The following is a 19,704-nucleotide window of genomic DNA, read 5'->3' on the forward strand; positions in this document are numbered from 1 at the left end:
AAAGAGCCTTTTCCAAGGACTCAACTATGCGCCTAGCGAAAGCGAGTGTCATACCACAAGATCACATAGCCGCACATATACTATCTCTATCTGATAACCCAGTTCCTTATGGGCCCATTGTTGTAATGGAAATCTAAAAAAATGACGTAAAATATTGTCCATTACAACAATGTTAAACATGGCCCATAAGTGGGTTCGGATGTCAGACCTGAATATATGTACACGCTGATCTCATACAGCGAGTAAATTAAATATTTTTGGCAAACTTATGACATGATATTATTGACCAGACAGACGATATCATAGAGCATGTTCTGTGACGCCATGAAGGACACAACAACAACAACAACAACAACAACAACAACAACAATAACAAATCACAACAACAACAACGACTACTACTACTACTACTACTACTACTACTACTACTACTACTACTACTACTACTACTACTACTACTACTACTACTACTACTACTGCTACTACTACTACTACTACTACTACTACTACTACTACTACTACTACTACTACTACTACTACTACTACTACTACTACTACTACTACTACTACTACCACTACTACTACTACTACTACTACTACTACTACTACTACTACTACTACTACTACTACTACTACTACTACTACTACTACTACTACTACTACTACTACTACTACTACTACTACTACTACTACATGAAGTTACATAATAACAAACAAGGGTTCTCACCCTTCCAGACAAGGCAATACTCGTACATGGGACATAACTCCGCCACTACTACACACACGACAACAATTAAGCAGTTATTTCCCATTCATTACACTTGTAAAAATTCGGTTTCCTGCACCGAATTCATCCCGACAATACCTCATTTAGACGAGAGGTCACATTTATAAATTATGTTAATGGTCTATGGACATCTCCTGGAACCACCGTTATTATTGAGCCTTGCTCATGTGCGGCTATGTGGTCTTGTGGTATGACACTCGCTTTCGGATCGGAAGGTCCTGGGTTCGAGTCTCACTAGGCGCATAGTTGAGTCCTTGGAAAAAGCTTTTTACTCACATTCTCTCATCGTACTCAGGTGTAAAATGAGTACCTGGCCGTGAACAGCATTGTCTCTGTCGGGGAAAAAAATGCAATATCGCCTATTATCGTCTACAGACGTCATGTCTACTTGTTACGTGTTGCTGTTTGTAGGGGACCCCTTGTAAAGCGCTTTGAGCACAATAAGTGGATAATGCGCTATATAAATGCTCAAAGCTTCGGTGGTTGGGATGGTAGAGCATTAGCTTCGCACACAAAGAGACCCAACTCCATCCTGGGTGAAGTCGAGAATGTATTTTTCTGATCCTTCTGTCCACCCAGCAATGATTGGGTTGCTGGCCCTGTTTTTTTGTCTGGCGGAAAGTACTTTGTGATAGATTAGAGTAAAAGGGGGTAGCAAGCAATTGCTATTGTACGTCTCACGCTATAGAAACCGGGTTTACTACGACTCCACCATCCTAATGGCTTTGAAGGATTTTTTTTTTATACAATGAGCAGATCAATTAGATGAAATTTCAATTACATACAGTGCAAGTCGCCACTAAGGCGACCTCTTTTCAGTTGTAATAACTAGATTCGTAACTGCCCAAAGCCATTTCTTTATTGACACATCTGAATCGTTAATCGGGCTGAGTGACGTCATGTTTGATAAGTATCTTGTCCAAGGACACAACTACTGGATTAGAGTTGTTTTTAAAAGGTCATGTTTGATAAGTATCTTGCCCAAGGACACAACTACTGGATTAGAGTTGTTTTTAAAAGGTCATGTTTGATAAGTATCTTGCCCAAGGACACAACTACTGGATTAGAGTTGTTTTTAAAAGGTCATGTTTGATAAGTATCTTGCCCAAGGACACAACTACTGGATTAGAGTTGTTTTTTAAAAGGTCATGTTTGATAAGTATCTTGCCCAAGGACAGAACAACTGGATTAGAGTTGTTTTTTTAAAATCAATCTTGTCTTGTCTTGTCATTACGTCACAACTTGGCAACCGGTTGCATCGAAGATAATCGCGACTGTGCGTGTGGTGAGAAAACATTGGACATGCCTTGGCTTCTCTTATCCAATTTTATGGATCGCCATTTGTCCATTAAATTGACCAATCAATCCTTGTCAAACCTAAGACATTGCGTAAAATAGGTAACAATCTTTTCAATTTTCGGCCCCCCCCCATTTTTGGAACTCTCTCCCATCACACGTGAGATGCTCGGATTCGTTGACAACTTTCAAATCTCGCTTAAAGTTTTACCTTTATACGTCATATATGAAATACTATTATCATATTTTGTTGTTGTTAAATTGAATTCGTATCACTTTTCCATCAAACTTGTCTTACTGTAATATGTTTTGTTTTATATCACTGTAAAGCGCTTAGAGCCTATGACAACGGGGTAAAGCTCTATATAAATGCCATTTATTATTATTATTATTATTATTATTATTATTATTATTATTATTATTATTATTATTATTATTATTATTATTATTATTATTATTATTATTATTATTATTATTATTATTATTATTATTATTATAGTGCATCTCTCCAGAAGTTTAGGCTCTTATGCATCTCAATGACGTTTTCAATCCTCCTGTAGTTGTTACAAACAAACCTACACGTTCTGTTTTGAATTTTCTCGAGCTGTTCCATCTGCTTTTTACTTTTGGGGTCCCAAACACATGCACTATAATCTCAGATTGGTCGTACAAATACTTTATAGTACAAAACCACTATTCAGTATCAGATACTGAATAGTGCTAGCCATACTTTATAGCAGGTTTCTCTGATGTTCCTTGGACAAATTTGTACATTTCTTCTAAAGAATCCAAGTTTTGTATTGACCTTTATACAAACTTTATCTCTGTGTTGCTGCTAAGACATTTTGCTGTTAAGAGATAATATCTGCTTTTTGCATTGTCTCCAATTTTTGTTCATGATACAAATTAGCTGGCATTTCTTCGGGTGGAATTCCATTTTCCATTCTTTGTCCCAATTTTTTGATGTTTGAATTTCCCTATAAAGAAGGCTATCGTCCGCAAAAATTCGAATTTTTGATCCTTTTGATACTTTTCTCGGCATATCATCTCACGCATTGTCACTGAGAGAGAGAGAGAGAGAGAGAGAGAGAGAGAGAGAGAGAGAGAGAGAGAGAGAGAGAGAGAGAGAGAGAGAGAGATAGAGAGAGAGTAGACTGCTACAACTGTTCACTGTCCATTGCTCAAAATTCTGATTTATAACTCTGCGACCGATCGCCGATCGCACAGGTGTGTAGTGAGTGTGTAGTGTGTGCAAAACAGAGAGCCTTCAGAAACAGAGAAAGGTCAGTTCTTCGTTACCCATATTATATCTGCAGCCTAGAGTTTTAGACAAATTCACTTTGTATAGAAAACGAAATATCACAAATCATTATAATTCTATTATTTCGTTTGGAGTGGAGAGTGCTTCACTGACAAGCTACACAGTACAGGTAGTAGGCGTAGGTAGTAGACTAAGTAGTACACATCCAGCACACACAACAGTCACAGTTACAGTTACAGGCTGACAAGACAAGAACAGGTGACTTTCTACCCAAAACAAAAACACCGTTATCTTTTCATTCTCACAACAGCCATGCGAGCTATTTAGTAAAAGCTACTGATCGTAATGCTTAAGGAATGCTTAACACGTCACATATTGTCATGTTGTACCATGACAATGTCTGGCAATAATCGTCCACAGTACAACGATGTATTGTATTTTGCGTAATTATACTAATTAATATGGCGTATGCATATTCAATGGCAATATTCTTCCAGTCCAGCAAGCAATCACTCATTCAATAATAATAATAATAATAATAATAATAATAATAATAATAATAATAATAATAATAATAATAATAATAATAATAATAATAATTATTATTATTATTATTATTATTATTATTATTATTATTATTATTATTATTATTATTATTATTATTAGAATGCATGACGTGTCACGCCAGTTTGGGTTTTCACACGAATACGATGGGCTATCCAGGCGGCGAATTTTTGCCGCATTTTGGTACAGTCACGAGCTGACCCGGTAGCCTAGTCACAACACAACACTCATCCAGATGCTCTGAGGTTTCAGGTTCTTTGCCACAGGCTTACATATGGGACAAGTAAAAATTCCTCACTGATCAAGCTTTGCGCTGTTCTAAGTAATTTGTTTTGATTCGCATACAACATGGAACAAGCTGAATTGACATTTAAGAAGACCATCTCTACACTAACAGTTTGAAGGTGGAGAATGAAAAAATAAAGTTACAACTACAGAGTTAAAGTGGTGTAATCATTACTGTCATCAATACTCGTATACTTAAATAAAATAACAAAGTGATCTTATTCATGAGTCTTCTTTTAAGACATGAATATGTTTCTTTTAAAAGTTTGTATAGAGATCAACTCAGTTTGTGTGAAAAATATAACCATTGCAACTGGGAGTTATGAGAAGAGTTAATTGAGGGGCTGAAATGAATGTAGTAGTAGTAGTAGTAGTAGTAGTAGTAGTAGTAGTAGTAGTAGTAGTAGTAGCAGTAGCAGTAGTAGTAGTAGTAATTTCTGATATGTAGAGAGATCCCGGTTTAGGGTAGTTACTATTGATGTTGGTGGTCTCCCTACATATTTGTTCCCATGAAGGAAATATTCTGTCATTGCATTTTGGCTAGGATGTTATCTTCTCGACGTAAGATGTGACCAAATAGCCTCCATTGATGTCCTTTTGTTATTGTACTCAGGTGTTGGACCCTGGTTTTGTCATAGAGATCAGTATTTGTAATTGTCTCTGGCCAATAGATTCCGTTAACGCAACATAGTTGTTTGCAGTGGTATGAATCGAGACTTTCTAAGGTCTTTTTTGTGAGGCCCGAAGTTCCACAATTATAGGTCAATATCGGAATAATTAGTGCCTCGTAAATCTGTATTCGTTTATTCTCACTGATTATGTTATTTCTATTCCATAAATTTTGGAGTTGGTTGAATGCATAGGTGGCCAACTGCTCTCGTTTTCTGATGTCTTCATTTTCGTTGATCGAATTGCCTAGTTTACGTACACTTTTCCATTCATTTAAATTTCTGTTGATTTTTGTATATTCTGTTTTGGATTGATTCACTTTTAGATTCCATGCTTCTAGGGTAGTTGATATTATTGGCAAGTATATTTTCGCTTGATGTTCTGATTCAAAGATTAGGTCTGTATCGTCCCTAGAAATAAATGTAGACATACAAAAATATTCTAGAAAACAAATAATCTGGTATCTTAATTTCTTCTATGCAGGACAATATAAAACATATAATTGTACATCATTGTCTACATGAGATTTACAGTCTGACAAAGGAAGGCAAAGAAATCATCTAAGGCCTACTTGCGCTAATCTGGAGTCTGTGACAAACTGGGCCTGGTCTGTGACAAACTGGGCCTGGTCTGTGACAAACTGGGCATGGTCTGTGACAAACTGGGCCTGGTCTGTGACAAACTGGGTCTGTGACAAACTGGGCCTGGTCTGTGACAAACTGGGCCTGGTCTGTGACAAACTGGGCCTGGTCTGTGACAAACTGGGCCTGGTCTGTGACAAACTGGGCCTGGTCTGTGACAAACTGGGCAGCTGTGCTAATGGTTTGAAGAAGAATATTGAAATGCTATTATGAGTAAATCAATCCTTACTTGTCATCATCTGATGGTGAGAGGTTCTGTCTTGGGTGAGAGGTCCAGTAAGATATAAACTTAAAAAGCTATGATTGAGCTTTAATTAAAAAATTCTGAGAAATAAAAAGTGACGTCGATGTACGAGCATGAGTATCAGGACTCGTTGTCAATAAAGCAAAATTAACATTCACACTATCATTCCCTAAACAATGACCCAAATCGACTTTTTTTTTGTACTTTAGTACATTATCATTAACCCTCTCCTTACCATCTTTAGGAAAATCGACACATTCGTTACGATACAATCAACATTTTTCTTATTCAAATTTCTTTTGCACATCATAAAATTTAAAGAAGAATAAACAGTGTGTTGAAGAGCATGTTTTACTTAAGAAATTATGTATCGCAAGAATTTTACCACTATTGTGTTTAAGTTAAGTGATAAAAAAATATATTTGTGTGAAATTTTGGGGAAAATCCTGAAAATGACTGGTAAGGAGAGAGTTAAAGGGATAAATCTGTTGATGAATTTCCAACAACAAATTCTGAATGTTTGAATCCAAAGTTACCAATAACTATGAAATAAAATGACAAATATGACAAAATCTGCCTCAAAAATTGTAAGAAAAATCTGTCATAAAAAGCAGCTTTAGATGCTGGTCATTTAAACAATGAAGTCAATTATTAAAAACAGAAAATGGGATGAGATTAACGACAGGACATAAATATAAGTTGTTATGTAGGTTATAGGGATAATGTTGTACCTTTTCTACTATACGAGTCATTTGAAATTCAGTTAAATTTTTCTAGATGTAGCTGTCCAAAAAATAGAATTATCATCTAGGGCTCTAACAGTAAAACTAAAACATGTCAATATTTTAAAAACAATATTGAGCTTTTATATAGCGCAATATCCACTGAATGTGCCCAAAGCTCTTTACAAGGGGTTCCCAGCCAACAACAACACTTAATATGCAGGATGGGACATGGCGCTTGTTAGGCGATATTAAAATTTTTTCTGGACAGAGACAGCACTGTTAACGGCCAGGTACTCATTTTACACCAGAGTACGTTGAAAGAATTTGAGTAAAGAGTCTTTTCCAAGGACTCAACTCTGCGCGAGCCAGGCTCGAGCCCAGGACCTTCCAATCCGAAAACGAGTCATAACACAAGACCACATACCCGCATAGTCTGTGATTTCTTACAAGATTTTAAGCATATATTTTGTTTTGTCTTGTATCAATTGTGAAGATCTTTAGGCTGTTAGTTTTTCAAATGTTCACAAATGTTGACCATGCCGTTTGACCAATTTAACCTTTTGTTCACAATTATGCTGCTGTAAATTTGGCAATTTTGAGTTTTGATTCAACCTGATACAATTTGATTTTTAAATTTGTCATTTAAAGGACAAATAATTTTCTACAAATTTTGTTTTCACATAAGATATTATTATTCCATAGTTGGTTAAAATATTCTGTGTTGTATTGTCCAATTATTCTGTGTTGTATTGTCTAATTATTCTGTGTTGTATTGTCTAATTTTTCTGTGTTGTATTGTCCAATTATTCTGTGTTGTATTGTCCAATTATTCTGTGTTGTATTGTCCAATTATTCTATGTTGTATTGTCCAATTATTCTGTGTTGTATTGTCCAATTATTCTGTGTTGTATTGTCTAATTATTCTGTGTTGTATTGTCTAATTTTTCTGTGTTGTATTGTCCAATTATTCTGTGTTGTATTGTCCAATTATTCTGTGTTGTATTGTCCAATTATTCTATGTTGTATTGTCCAATTATTATGTGTTGTATTGTCTAATTATTCTGTGTTTTATTGTCTAATTATTCTGTGTTGTATTGTCCAATTATTCTGTGTTGTATTGTCCAATTATTCTGTGTTGTATTGTCCAATTATTCTGTGTTGTATTGTCTAATTATTCTGTGTTGTATTGTCCAATTATTCTGTGTTGTATTGTCCAATTATTCTGTGTTGTATTGTCTAAATATTCTGTGTTGTATTGTCCAATTCGCTGACAGATTTCTCCCATGCATATCTGGCATAAAGTCATAGAAAGTTGCAAAAGTCGATTGACATTCATTTATTGAATATCTTTCAGTCAGATTTATTCTCTCTTTTTCTCCCCCCCCCCCCCCCTCTCTCTCTCTCCCCCATCTCTCTCTTTCTCTCCCCTCTCTCTATTTCTCTCTCCCTCCCTCTCTCTCTCTCTCTCTCTCTCTCCCCTCTCTCTCTCTTTTTCTCTCATATACATTCACAACCATTCTCAATCTATTCAATGTCTTCTCCAGAATGGAATTTTACACTGAAGCTGTTTCACACATTTCAAACCATGAGAGGCCAGGAGTCGTCTGCATTTAGGTAAGAATCTTTAAAAAAAGATAAATAAATTTTAAAAAACCCCCCAAAATTGAGAGCTTTTAAAATGCGCAATATCCACTACACATGCTCAAAGCGCTTTACAATGGGTCCCTGACCAACAGTAACACGTAAAATGTAGAATGAGACATGACACCTGTTAGGTGATATTACAATTTTTTTCTTCAGAGACAATGCTAGGTACTCATTTTACACCTGAGTATGGTAAGAGAATGTGAGTAAAGAGCCTTTTCAAGGACTCAGCTCTGCGCCGAGCGAGGCTCAAACTCACGACCTTCCGATCCGAAAGCGAGTGACCACTAGACCAGATAGCTGCATCTCTCCTGAATCGAGTATGATCACATCTGCCAAGAGGAGGCACTGGATTCCTGCCAGTCGAACAGTTGAACACCCACACCATCCAGATCCATCACTGTTACATTCACCAGTGACACCCACACCATCCAGATCCATCACTGTTACATTCACGCGTGACACCCACACCATCCAGATCCATCACTGTTACATTCACCAGTAACACCCACACCATCCAGATCCATCACTGTTACATTCACCAGTGACACCCACACCATCCAGATCCATCACTGTTACATTCACCAGTAACACCCACACCATCCAGATCCATCACTGTTACATTCACCAGTGACACCCACACCATCCAGATCCATCACTGTTACATTCACCAGTGACACCCACACCATCCAGATCCATCACTGTTACATTCACCAGTGACACCCACACCATCCAGATCCATCACTGTTACATTCACCAGTGACACCCACACCATCCAGATCCATCACTGTTACATTCACCAGTGACACCCACACCATCCAGATCCATCACTGTTACATTCACCAGTGACACCCACACCATCCAGATCCATCACTGTTACATTCACCAGTGACACCCACACCATCCAGATCCATCACTGTTACATTCACGAGTGACACCCACACCATCCAGATCCATCACTGTTACATTCACCAGTGACACCCACACCATCCAGATCCATCACTGTTACATTCACCAGTGACATGGGTGTTGAGTCCTGTTCCATAAATAGTTGGATAAACATTGGATAACTCTTTATCACAGTTTAGTCCAGATAGCTCAGTTGGCAGAGCACTCACTTCATATGCGAAGGGACCGAGAAAAAAAAGTCCCCACCAGCCCCCTGTCCATCCAGGAGTGATTTGGTAGCCGAGTCGATTAGATCTGGCAGGAAATTCTTTGCAATATACTAACATCCTATCCAAAGGGTAGCAAGCGATTGGTATTGTCCATTTGCTCTAGAAACGGGGATAAACCCTGGCTCTGTGAGCCAAATGGCTCTGAATGGCTAGTTAAAAAAAAAAAAATTCATTTTGAGAGTGCTAATTCATGAAGAGTGTCCAAGTATGAAGTTCCAATGTTTATTATTATCCTATGACCTGCTTTCAGGATGAAAGGAAATGGGCGTGAAGCATGATGGGTCAGTTGATATGGCCTATTTCAATGGTCGTATTTATTTCATTTGTTTTATGTGATACAGTTCCCTAAAACAGATTTATAAAGATATATGATTAAAAGGAATGTAGTCGATAGTTTAATATTACGAGTGGATAAAAAGTCCGTCAGAGCCAATGGGCTCATGGAGCCGGAGTTTATCCCAGTTTCTCTAGCGTGAAACGGATCATAGCAATTGCTTGCTATCCTTTGGATAGGATGCTATCTATCGCAAAGTACTTTCTGTCAATTCTAACAGACTCAGCTACCCATTCACTGCTCGGTGGACACAGGGGGGGGGTCAGAATAAATGTCGACTGTACCTGGGATTGATCTCGGTCCCTTTGCGTGTGAAGCGAGTGCTCTACCAACTGGGATATCGGGACCCCCACTAGTGGACAAGACATGCAAAATGCTTTTCTGACATCTGTGTGGAGTTTGGACCCCCACTAGTGGACAAGACATGCAAAATGCTTTTCTGACATCTGTGTGGAGTTTAAGCGATGGTTTAATGTTTTTATTGTTGTCGTTATTGGCTGAATAAGGATTTTGAGCCCAAGACGTTTCATGCTTGGTATTTCATTCTTTTTCAAAACTGTTATGTGGGGCCATGTTCTACTTTCAACAACATTTTTCTACGATCAATAGTTTTATTCAAGTCTTTTTCATAACTTTTTACAGCCCACAGCCAAGTATCACTTAGATTAAAGTTGTCTTATCTATGCTTTCAATGTATCAACAAAACTACTCTTCCATTTCTAGGCAATCTTATTTCATTGTACTTGTACTCTCCCCCTCCAGAACTTTACTATCTAGTGATCATCTCCGATTAACTGTTACCAAAAAAGGTGCCAAAACGTTTTCCGATAGGTCGTTTTTTCATGCTGCCTCTTCTGTTTGGAACTCTCTTCCAATTTCATTCAGAAAATGCATTACCGTACAGAAAGTACATTTCAGACAAATATTAAGACTTAATTTATTAGGAAATATTTGATGGATTAAAACCAATTTCCATTTATGGATTATTTTTCATGATATGAACGTTTTAAGCGTGTTTTGTGTATGGCCTGTTATTGTAGCTTTGATGTTTGTATTGGAAAAGGTGCTTGGAGCTGTTTGTATATGGAATAGGTGTGGTATAATTGATTTACATTATTATTATTATTATTACTATTATTAATTATTATTATTATTATTATTATTATTATTATTATTATTATTATTATTATTATTATTATTATTATTATTATATATTATCATTATTATTATTATTATTATTATTATTATTATTATTATTATTATTATTATTATTATTATTATTATTATTATTATTATTATTATTATTATTTATATTGTTATTATTATTATTATTATTATTATTATTATTATTATTATTATTATTATATTATTATTATTGTTATTGTTATTATTATTATTATTATTATTATTTTATTATTATTATTATTATCATTATTATTATTATTATTATTATTATTATTATTATTATTATTATTATTATTATTATTATTATTATATTGTTTTCAGATATGATCTCCTTTGACCTAAGAATGACTCAAACTCCAGGTGTCTGCGTTATGACCTCAATGGAGCAATAGACAGGATGATCAACTCTGACTGGAAGAGGGAGATTTTTGATGAAGGAGATGAAGATGACAGTGACGAAGATGGTGAAATCATCAATTCCCATGCAACGTAAGTAGTTTGATAAACGTGATCCACCTTTCCAAAAGAGTTCTATTTTTGTCGGGATGAACTAGTTGCACCAATAAATACAATTCATTTCATTGCAAAAGATTCAAAGTTTCTCAATGTTTCTCATAGTTTGAATTCTAAATCCACTTCTCGTAATCTAAACACATACGACATGTGTTATTTCAGAATCCTTACTGTTTAAAAATTTATTTTTCTGAAGATCACCTTTCTCGTTCTTAGGGACTGTTCACAATTGACGTCAACCAAAAAGGGGGAGTTGGGGGGGGGGGGGGGGGTCCCAAAAGTTGATGTCAACCAGGCTTTTAGGACAAGCTACTGCAAAATATTTCCAAAGCGTTTCTTCCTGCTCCAGTCAAAGCTTATTCTGGTGGCCTCAAGATAGATTCCACTGGTCTTTTCGGAAGTCTGTTTCAGTTTCAGGCACTCCATTTTCAAAATTTGGAAAGCATGAAACTGTCATGCTTTGATGAACACTGTCCCTCCTTGAGCAAGGAAGATCACTCAGGAGTTACAATATTAAAAAAAGAGAATGTGTGCTCATTGCACCAAGTACCATTCAACAATTAAAAGTATGAATGCTCAAAGGAGAGTTTGTAATAAGAAAGATGTGTCTGTGTGCCAGTGGATGAGAAAGATGATGAAGATGATGATAACGATGAAGATGGTGGTGCTGAAGAAGACAACTTGATTTTACCACCAAATGGCAGAAATATTATTGAGATCATAAATGATACCTTCAATATTTGAATGATGAAAACTTCTGTAAATATATTGATGTGAAGATTTTAAACATTATACCTCAGAAATTGTTACAAATAGTTTGCTTTCAGTCATGTTTCAAGTTGCACTTTTTTAATAAAGACATCTCTATTTTAAGGTCCAAAATGTATCATATATTTTAAAATATCTAGTCAATTTTTACAGGGTTTATATCGTTTTTGTTTCTCTAAAAAATGTAAGAAACGACTTGTGACTCCTCATTTTACTGGTCTCGTTAGCTCAAGTGGTGGAGCGTTTGCTTGTTCGCATAAGAATGTTAAAGTGGACATCAACAAGGGGGACAAAAGTTGACAGGAGTTGACAAGGGGGGAGGGGGGTGTCAATTTTTGCCAATATTTGGTTGGTGTCAATTGTGAACGGTCCCTTATACTATTAGAGTTGGATGCCCTCGTGAAGGTTTTAACAATCAACCATTCTTATCAATTTCACCCATCTTTTATTTTCAGGGACTACAAGTATATGACAGGGCCTGCAGATGTAAGTAAAGAAGAGACGAATGAATCTTTTCAGGATTGCCAAGGAAGTATCCTAGAACCCGATGCAGGATTTGAGAAATCGACAATGTCTGTGACCGATCCCAGCATTCCCACCAGAAACCACAGACCTGGTAAAAAACAGTTTGAGTGTAAGACTTGTGGAAAGGCCTTTGTGACGACGACAGGTCTGGAGAATCATGGGAAAAACTGTGCCTTAGAAAGACCGTTTAAATGTGAGCTATGTGGGAAATCTTACACTCACACCTCCAGCTTGTCACATCATAAGAAAACCCACACGGGAGAGAGGCCGTTTGAATGCCTTACATGTGGGAAAACGTTTGTTCGTAATGCAAACCTTTTTGAACACGAGAAAATTCATGCCGGCATAAAACCATTTAAATGTGCCACGTGTGGTATGACTTTTACTAGAAAACGAGGTCTCCAGGTTCATATGTATTTACACACCGGTGAAAAGCCACATGAATGTACAGTATGTGGAAAGAAATTCCCCACTCCTGAGCGACTACACATTCACAGCATCACTCATACGGGGGAAAAGAAATACGAATGCTTGACTTGTGGGAAGGCATATGGTTACAGTTCGGGTTTAGTTGTCCATATGAGAACTCACACGGGAGAAAAGCCTTATGAATGCGGGACTTGTGACAGGAAGTTTACAAGTCATTCACATCTGCGGCAACACGAGTTGACGCATACCGGAGAAAAATTGCATAAGTGTGCAACGTGCAACAAGGCTTTCTTTAGTAGTTCAGAGTTGAGGACGCATATAAGGTCTCACACCGGTGAAAAGCCATATACGTGTTCTGTTTGCGGTAACTCCTTCACCACAAATTCTTCCTTACAAACACATCAGAGAATTCATACTGGAGAAAAACCTCTGGTTTGTTCAACGTGTGGTAAAGCATTCCTCTACGGTTCAAGTCTCCAGCGACATCTAAAGGTTCACACGGGAGAAAAACCACATCAATGTTCTGTTTGTGGCAAATCTTTTGCTTGTACGGCTGGACTGAACAAACATTTACGGTACCACAGTGGGGTGAAGCCCTACAGTTGTACAATTTGTGGAAACGCTTATTTCCACAAGCCAGAGTTACGAAGACATATGGTCGTCCACACAGGAGAAAAATTATACAAGTGCCCGTCATGTGAAAAGTCGTTCATTTGTAATTATGAGTTGCAACGACATCTACCAACTCATACAGGTGAAAAACCATTCAAGTGTTCTTTTTGTGGGAAGGGCTGTGCTAGGTATTCCAATTTACGAGTTCATTTGAGGTCTCATACCGGTGAAAAGCCGTACAAATGTACAATATGTGATAGAGCCTTTGCCTACAATTCAGAATTCCACGTCCATATGAAAAACCACAGGGGTGGAAAGCCTCACAAATGCTCAAAGTGCGGAGAAGGATTTGCAAGCAACTCTCTCTTGATGGTTCACAAACGAAAAATTCACTCAGGACAGTTGTTCAAATGTCTAACTTGTGGAAGAGAATTTAATTATAAAGTCAATCTTCAGACACACATGCGAACTCACACAGGGGAGAAGCCGTTTAAATGTACAATGTGTGAAAAAGCATTTCCAAGCCATTCTCAATTTAAAAAACACGAGCGTGTCCATACAGGAGAGAAGCCGTACAAATGCACCACGTGTGACAGGACATTTGCCAGTTATTCTTCTATCCAAAAACACCTGAGGACTCACGTTGATTCAATGATGGCGTCTGACTCAGAGGATCACGTCACTCTCAGTTATTTGTTTTACAAGTCATAAAAAATGGCCGCCTTTATTTCCATCTGCAGAAGATCTGTGGAGCTGGAGTGAATCTTTTTTTATTTTTTTTTTTTTGGAATATGTAGTGTAAAACCGACATGTGACAATTGATTGTAATGGTAGCACGTCTGAGCCGTAATCAGAAGGTCTGAGGTTCGATCCTCAGTCAAGGTTGACTGATTTTTTGGGATGTTTTTTTTTATCTCCTAATTTTCTTTCTTGCTTTGTCTGGCACCTTTCATACACACTTGTTAAGATCTTTATCTAACACTTGATGGCCAACAGCAACACTTAACATGTAAGACGGGACATGACGCCTGTTAGACGATATTACAATTTTTTTTTTTCGGACAGAGACATCGCTGTTAATGACCAGGTACTCATTTTACACCTGAGTACGGTGAATGAAAGTGAGTAAAGAGCCATTTCCAAGGGCTCAACTATGCGCCGAGCAAGGCTGAAACCCAGGACCTTCCGGTCCCAAAGCGAGTGTCATACCACTAGACCACATAGCCACACCGTAACGGAGTCCTTGACATGGTTGTGGGGGGGGGGGGGGGGGGGGGGGGGAGTCAACTGTGTATAATATTCTGTTTGGGAGATGATATTTGTTCCATGATAATCATTTCTCTGATGGATTTTGTTACTAGTTTTTGTTTTGAGTATATTTTGTATGAGGCTTGGAGGTAATTTCATCATAATAATGAGCAAATTTATTATTTGCTCTTGAAATCCACTTCTGTTCCTGATTTGAACCTGTCCCCTTTGTCTTACCTTTTCTCGTTTGCTTTTCATTGTAAATCTATCATTAGTTTTCTTCCTTTTTACTGGCGCCATTAAAATCTTTAAAACAAACAAACAAAAAAAAGAGAGAAGCGACAAAAACTTCTGTCTTCATTCGGGATTGGAATTGGTCTGTTTTTGCCTGGCCCTAACAAGGATCCATCATGTGAGGGATGAGAATTCTCTTTTTGTTTTTGAGAGAGATGATATTTTTTTCTCCATTTAAATCATCTCTCTCATATGTATAGATAGAACGAAGATTGCGTCACTCTGGTCTTTGTTATTGATATTTGCCATCCGCGTTTATGAGTAATTCTCTGGGTGGGGATCCTGACCTCCCATAGTGGGCAGGGAGGTACATGCTGTGTCTTCTATACCCCCCATTCCATTTTCCAATTGTTTCCTGTCATTGTCTTGGAATGAGATTACTTAGTTTTGTCCTGACCCTGACCGGAGTCCTTGGCTGGGAGGGAAACAGTCGAATGTATATTTATAGTTTTGGGAGATGATATTTTTTTCCTTGTAAATCATCTCTCTGTTGTGTACTGTATTATGTTTAGTTTATGTATTATATATGATTTGTAAACATTTGAGTGTATTCCTCTGAGTTGGGACCTGTGCTTGTGTCTGGATGAGACTTTTAGGTGATCTCAAACTGAGTACACTGATAGTGAGCTCTTGAAATCTACATCTGATCCCTATTTGTTCCCATTTCCCCTTTGTCTGTCTTATTCTTGGATGCTTTAATTGTAATTCTAGACCTTTTACTATCCCATTTTCTTCCTTTTTACTGGCGCTGATATGACCTAAATGTGTTGCAAGCGCCGTAAAACCCTTAAAAACAAAACATATGAGTAATTCTCACTAAACTGTATTAACCAGACTATAAACGTTCAAGGTTACACAGAGTTTTGTGTGTTGGTCCGTTATACTTCCGGATGGCAATGTTATGAGATTCTCACCCAAGTGCTTACTATCTATAGTTTTTAGTTTTGAATATCTTGTACTTTTGTAAAGTTTTGAGTGTGTCCTCCTTTGATGTGCCTGGATCTGTATGTGACTTTTGGAGGTTCAGTGATGGAATTGTCCTGGAATCTTCAGTTCCCCGTTTGAACCAATCCCCTTGTCTGACTTTCTCTCTGGTGTTTCCCACATCAGATCTGCAACTTTTCTCCAATCATCTTCCTTTTTTGGGGTGTTGAAATGACCTAAGAATGTTTCAAGTGCCGTAATACCCCTGAAAACAAAAGCAATGAGATGGCCCCCCCCTTCCCCCCCCCCCCACCCCATGTGTCTGGATGAGACTTTTATGTGATCTCATACAAAGCACATTGATTGGTCGTCTTACCTTTTTCGGATAATTTTACTTGTAAACCAAGAATTGTTTGACAACCGACTTTCATCTTGTTTTAATGATACTGAAATGACGTCATTGTGTTGCAGGCATCATAAAACCCTGAAAAACAACAAAATAAACCCCATTTGTGAGGCTAGCTGAGGAAACCCGGGAAGATGCGGCAAGCTTCGATTTGAGATACGAGTCGAAATTGAAGATAAAGTGTTTTCCATAGCAACAAATTTTATTCAGAAAAAAATTCATAACTTGGGTTCTAATAGACATAGAAAGAAAATTTAAAGTGGTAAATGATCAGAAAGATGTGGTCTACACCACTGCATATATAACTCAATTTATGAAATTTGCGCATCTTTCCGGATTTTCTCAGCCAGCCACACATTTCAGTTTGAGTAGAAAAGGGTGTTGAACTAAACCAATTAATTTAACTTCAAATCGTTGATTCAGCAGATGGAATATGATACAAATCTCGTCCATTGAGAAATGGTTTAGAAATTTTATTTTTCTTGGATTTTTGTTAGGAAACGTATTTCCTTCCTTTTTACTGGTGATGTTATGACCTAAATGTGTCACAAGTACTGTAAAACCCTTAAAAACCAAACAGAAACACTTAGACCCGTAAACTTGTTATCGATATCTATGATTCAACCGATAAATGTGATAAAAAGATCTTTTTTTTTTTGTCGAACATTTTAAAATAAGTGTATTTTTGAAATGTAGGAACTCACCCTCTCTTAATTAATACAGACCATACCGTCTCTAACTTTAAGCACACCTAAGCAACCTCCCAATGACCGTGCTAAAAGGCGGCATGGACTGTACAGTATCTATCCATGTTTGAGGTTGAGCTCCTTTGTTGTTTAGAGATACTACTTTTGGTTACTTATGTGATAAGATGTAAATCTAATTTATTATTTTATTTCTCACCCTTATCATCATCGTTATCTTACGCACCGTTATCGGTGTTTTCATCACTCACATGTTTAGAGGATTTAATAGAATAAAATGTTATTATTTTCAAAAACGGCTGAGCTGGATTTGACAGTGGTTTAACTTAATTCAGTCAAATATTTATATAGTTATAGGTTTTTATTCATTGCAAATCATCTCTCTTGTGTATTCAGGATATTGCTTGGTTTGAATTTATTTAAAAAAAATATTTATTTATTTATAAACACTTGAGTGTATTCTTCTTTGTGGGATTCTGTGCCTGTGTTTTTGTTTCTATTTTTGATTTGTCGCTGACGTCACCATGCATTTCCTTCAGTGTTCTTTACAAAACTCTGGACTGGGTGGGGTGGGGTGGGAGGGGGGGGGGGGGGCACTTGCTGTGTTTTCTATTCCCCTGTACCTGTTTTCCAACTTCCTTTCTGTCTTGTCTTGGGATGAGATTACGTACTTGATTTGCCTTGGCCCTGGCTGAAATCCTTGGCTGGGACGGAAATAGTCAAATATATAGTTATAGTTTTTTTATTCCTTGCAAATCATCTCTGTTTTGTATACAGTTAATGTTTGTTTTGAATCTATTTGATAAACACTTGCGTGTTTTCTTCTTGATAAGATCCTGTGCCTATATCTGGATGGGACCGTTAGGTGATCTCAGTCAGTGTTGGAATACAGGAATCCTCATTTCATTCAGCTCTTTGTTTCCAGATGCGATTTGTATGTGAGAATAAGGTAGGTATTCACAGACAATAGGCGGAGATTATCCCGAGCGTGACAAGGACAATTGCAATTGCTTGCTACCCTTTTACTGGGTGGGGTTCCCGACCTCCACGGTGGGCAGCTAGGTACTTACCGTGTCTTCTATCCCCTTATAGTAGCTCTTTACCAATTTGCTTTTTATCTTTGTCTTGGTATGAGATTAATTGGTTTTGTCCTGACCTTGGCTGGAGTCCTTGGCTGGGAGGGAAACAGTCAAATGCATAGTTATTGTTTTTGGAGATGATATTTTTATCCTTGTAAATCATCTCTCTGTTATGTATTATTATATTTGTTATTTTCAATGTATAATGTAAGCATTTAAGTGTATTCCTCTTTGTTGGATTTTGTGCTTGTGTCCGGATGAGACTTATCGGTGATCTCAAACTAAGTACATTGGTGGTAAGCTCTTGGAATCTACATCTGATCCCTATGTGTTCCCAGTTCCCCTTTTGTCTTACTTTCTCTTGGATGCTTTAATTGTAATTCCAGAACTTTTTACTATCCCATTTTCTTCCTTTTTACTGGCGCTGATATAACCTAAATGCGTTGCAAGCGCCGTAAAACCCTTAAAAACAAAAACATCTCTGTTATGTAATATTATATTTGTTATTTTTAATGTATTATGAAATGTAAGCATTTGAGTGTATTTCTCTTTGTTGGATCTTGTGCTTGTGTCCGGATGAGACTTATAGGTGATCTCAAACTAAGTACATTGATGGTTTGCTCTTGGAATCTACATCTGATCCCTATGTGTTCCCAGTTCCCCTTTGTCTTACTTTTTCTTGGGTGTTTTAATTGTAATTATAGAGTTTGACCACCCATTTTCTTCCTTTTCATTGGCGCTGTGATAACCTAAATGTGTTGCAAGCGCCATATAAGCCTTTAAAAAAAAACAACGAAAAAAAAAAAACGCAGTTGACGGCCAGGCACTCATTTTACTCGTGAGTACAGTGAGTGAATGTGAGTCAAGAGCCTTCTCCAAGGACTCAACTATGCGCCGAGCGAGGTTCGAATTCAGGACCTTCCGATCCGAGTACGGTGAGAGAATGTGAATAAAGAACCTTTCCCAGGGACTCAACTATGCGCCGAGTGAGGCTCGAACCCAGGACCTTCCAATCCGAAAGCGAGTGTCATACCACAAGACCACATAGCCGTATACGTTCAGGAATAAGATATAACATACAAACATGTATGAAATTATTCAAGCTAGAAAAAAACCACATACAAAATCAGCCTCTGGAAGGAGAGTGATAATAATGATATGAAATATAACATATAACGTAATAGAAATTATAAAGGAACGACAATATCAAGGAAGGAACGAAAATGTGCTGTAAACTCTGTGTTCAATCTATTTATAGTGTAGGAATTACTCTGGCATTACCAGTATTGGTCATAAATAATGATAATGATAATAATAATAATGATAATAATAATAATAATAATAATAATAATAATAATAATAATAATAATAATAATAATAATAATAATA

At 37.1% G+C, this 19,704-nt stretch overlaps 2 protein-coding genes across 3 annotated transcripts in view; one reads left to right on the forward strand and one right to left on the reverse strand.

Moving 5' to 3' along the window:
- The first annotated feature begins 3,279 nt into the window (after positions 1-3,279).
- Positions 3,280-17,683, forward strand: LOC144960776 (uncharacterized). Of its 2 annotated transcripts, XR_013642936.1 has the most exons (5): positions 3,280-3,366; positions 8,017-8,086; positions 11,135-11,302; positions 12,550-15,463; positions 16,010-17,683. XR_013642936.1 is itself a non-coding variant. In XM_078894115.1 (4 exons), the coding sequence occupies exons 3-4, from the start codon at positions 11,211-11,213 to the stop codon at positions 14,369-14,371; spliced, it is 1,914 nt and encodes a 637-aa protein (XP_078750241.1). In that variant the 5' UTR covers positions 3,299-3,366; positions 8,017-8,086; positions 11,135-11,210; the 3' UTR covers positions 14,372-17,683. The 2 variants fall into 2 exon arrangements, 1 of the variants encoding a protein (XP_078750241.1); XM_078894115.1 differs by having other exon boundaries at positions 3,299-3,366; positions 12,550-17,683.
- Positions 17,684-19,062: 1,379 nt separating this feature from the next.
- Positions 19,063-19,704, reverse strand: part of LOC144960303 (uncharacterized) — a 45,073-nt gene continuing 44,431 nt past the window's right edge. Inside the window, exon 20 of the mRNA XM_078893349.1 lies at positions 19,063-19,704. This exon is cut by the window's right edge and continues 849 nt beyond it. The gene's annotated coding sequence lies outside the window, so the exon portion shown is untranslated.

The sequence above is a fragment of the Berghia stephanieae genome, chromosome 15 (genome assembly GCF_034508935.2).
Source record: "Berghia stephanieae isolate SIO BIC M18660-M18661 chromosome 15, UCSD_Bste_1.3, whole genome shotgun sequence".
NCBI lineage: Eukaryota > Metazoa > Mollusca > Gastropoda > Nudibranchia > Aeolidiidae > Berghia > Berghia stephanieae.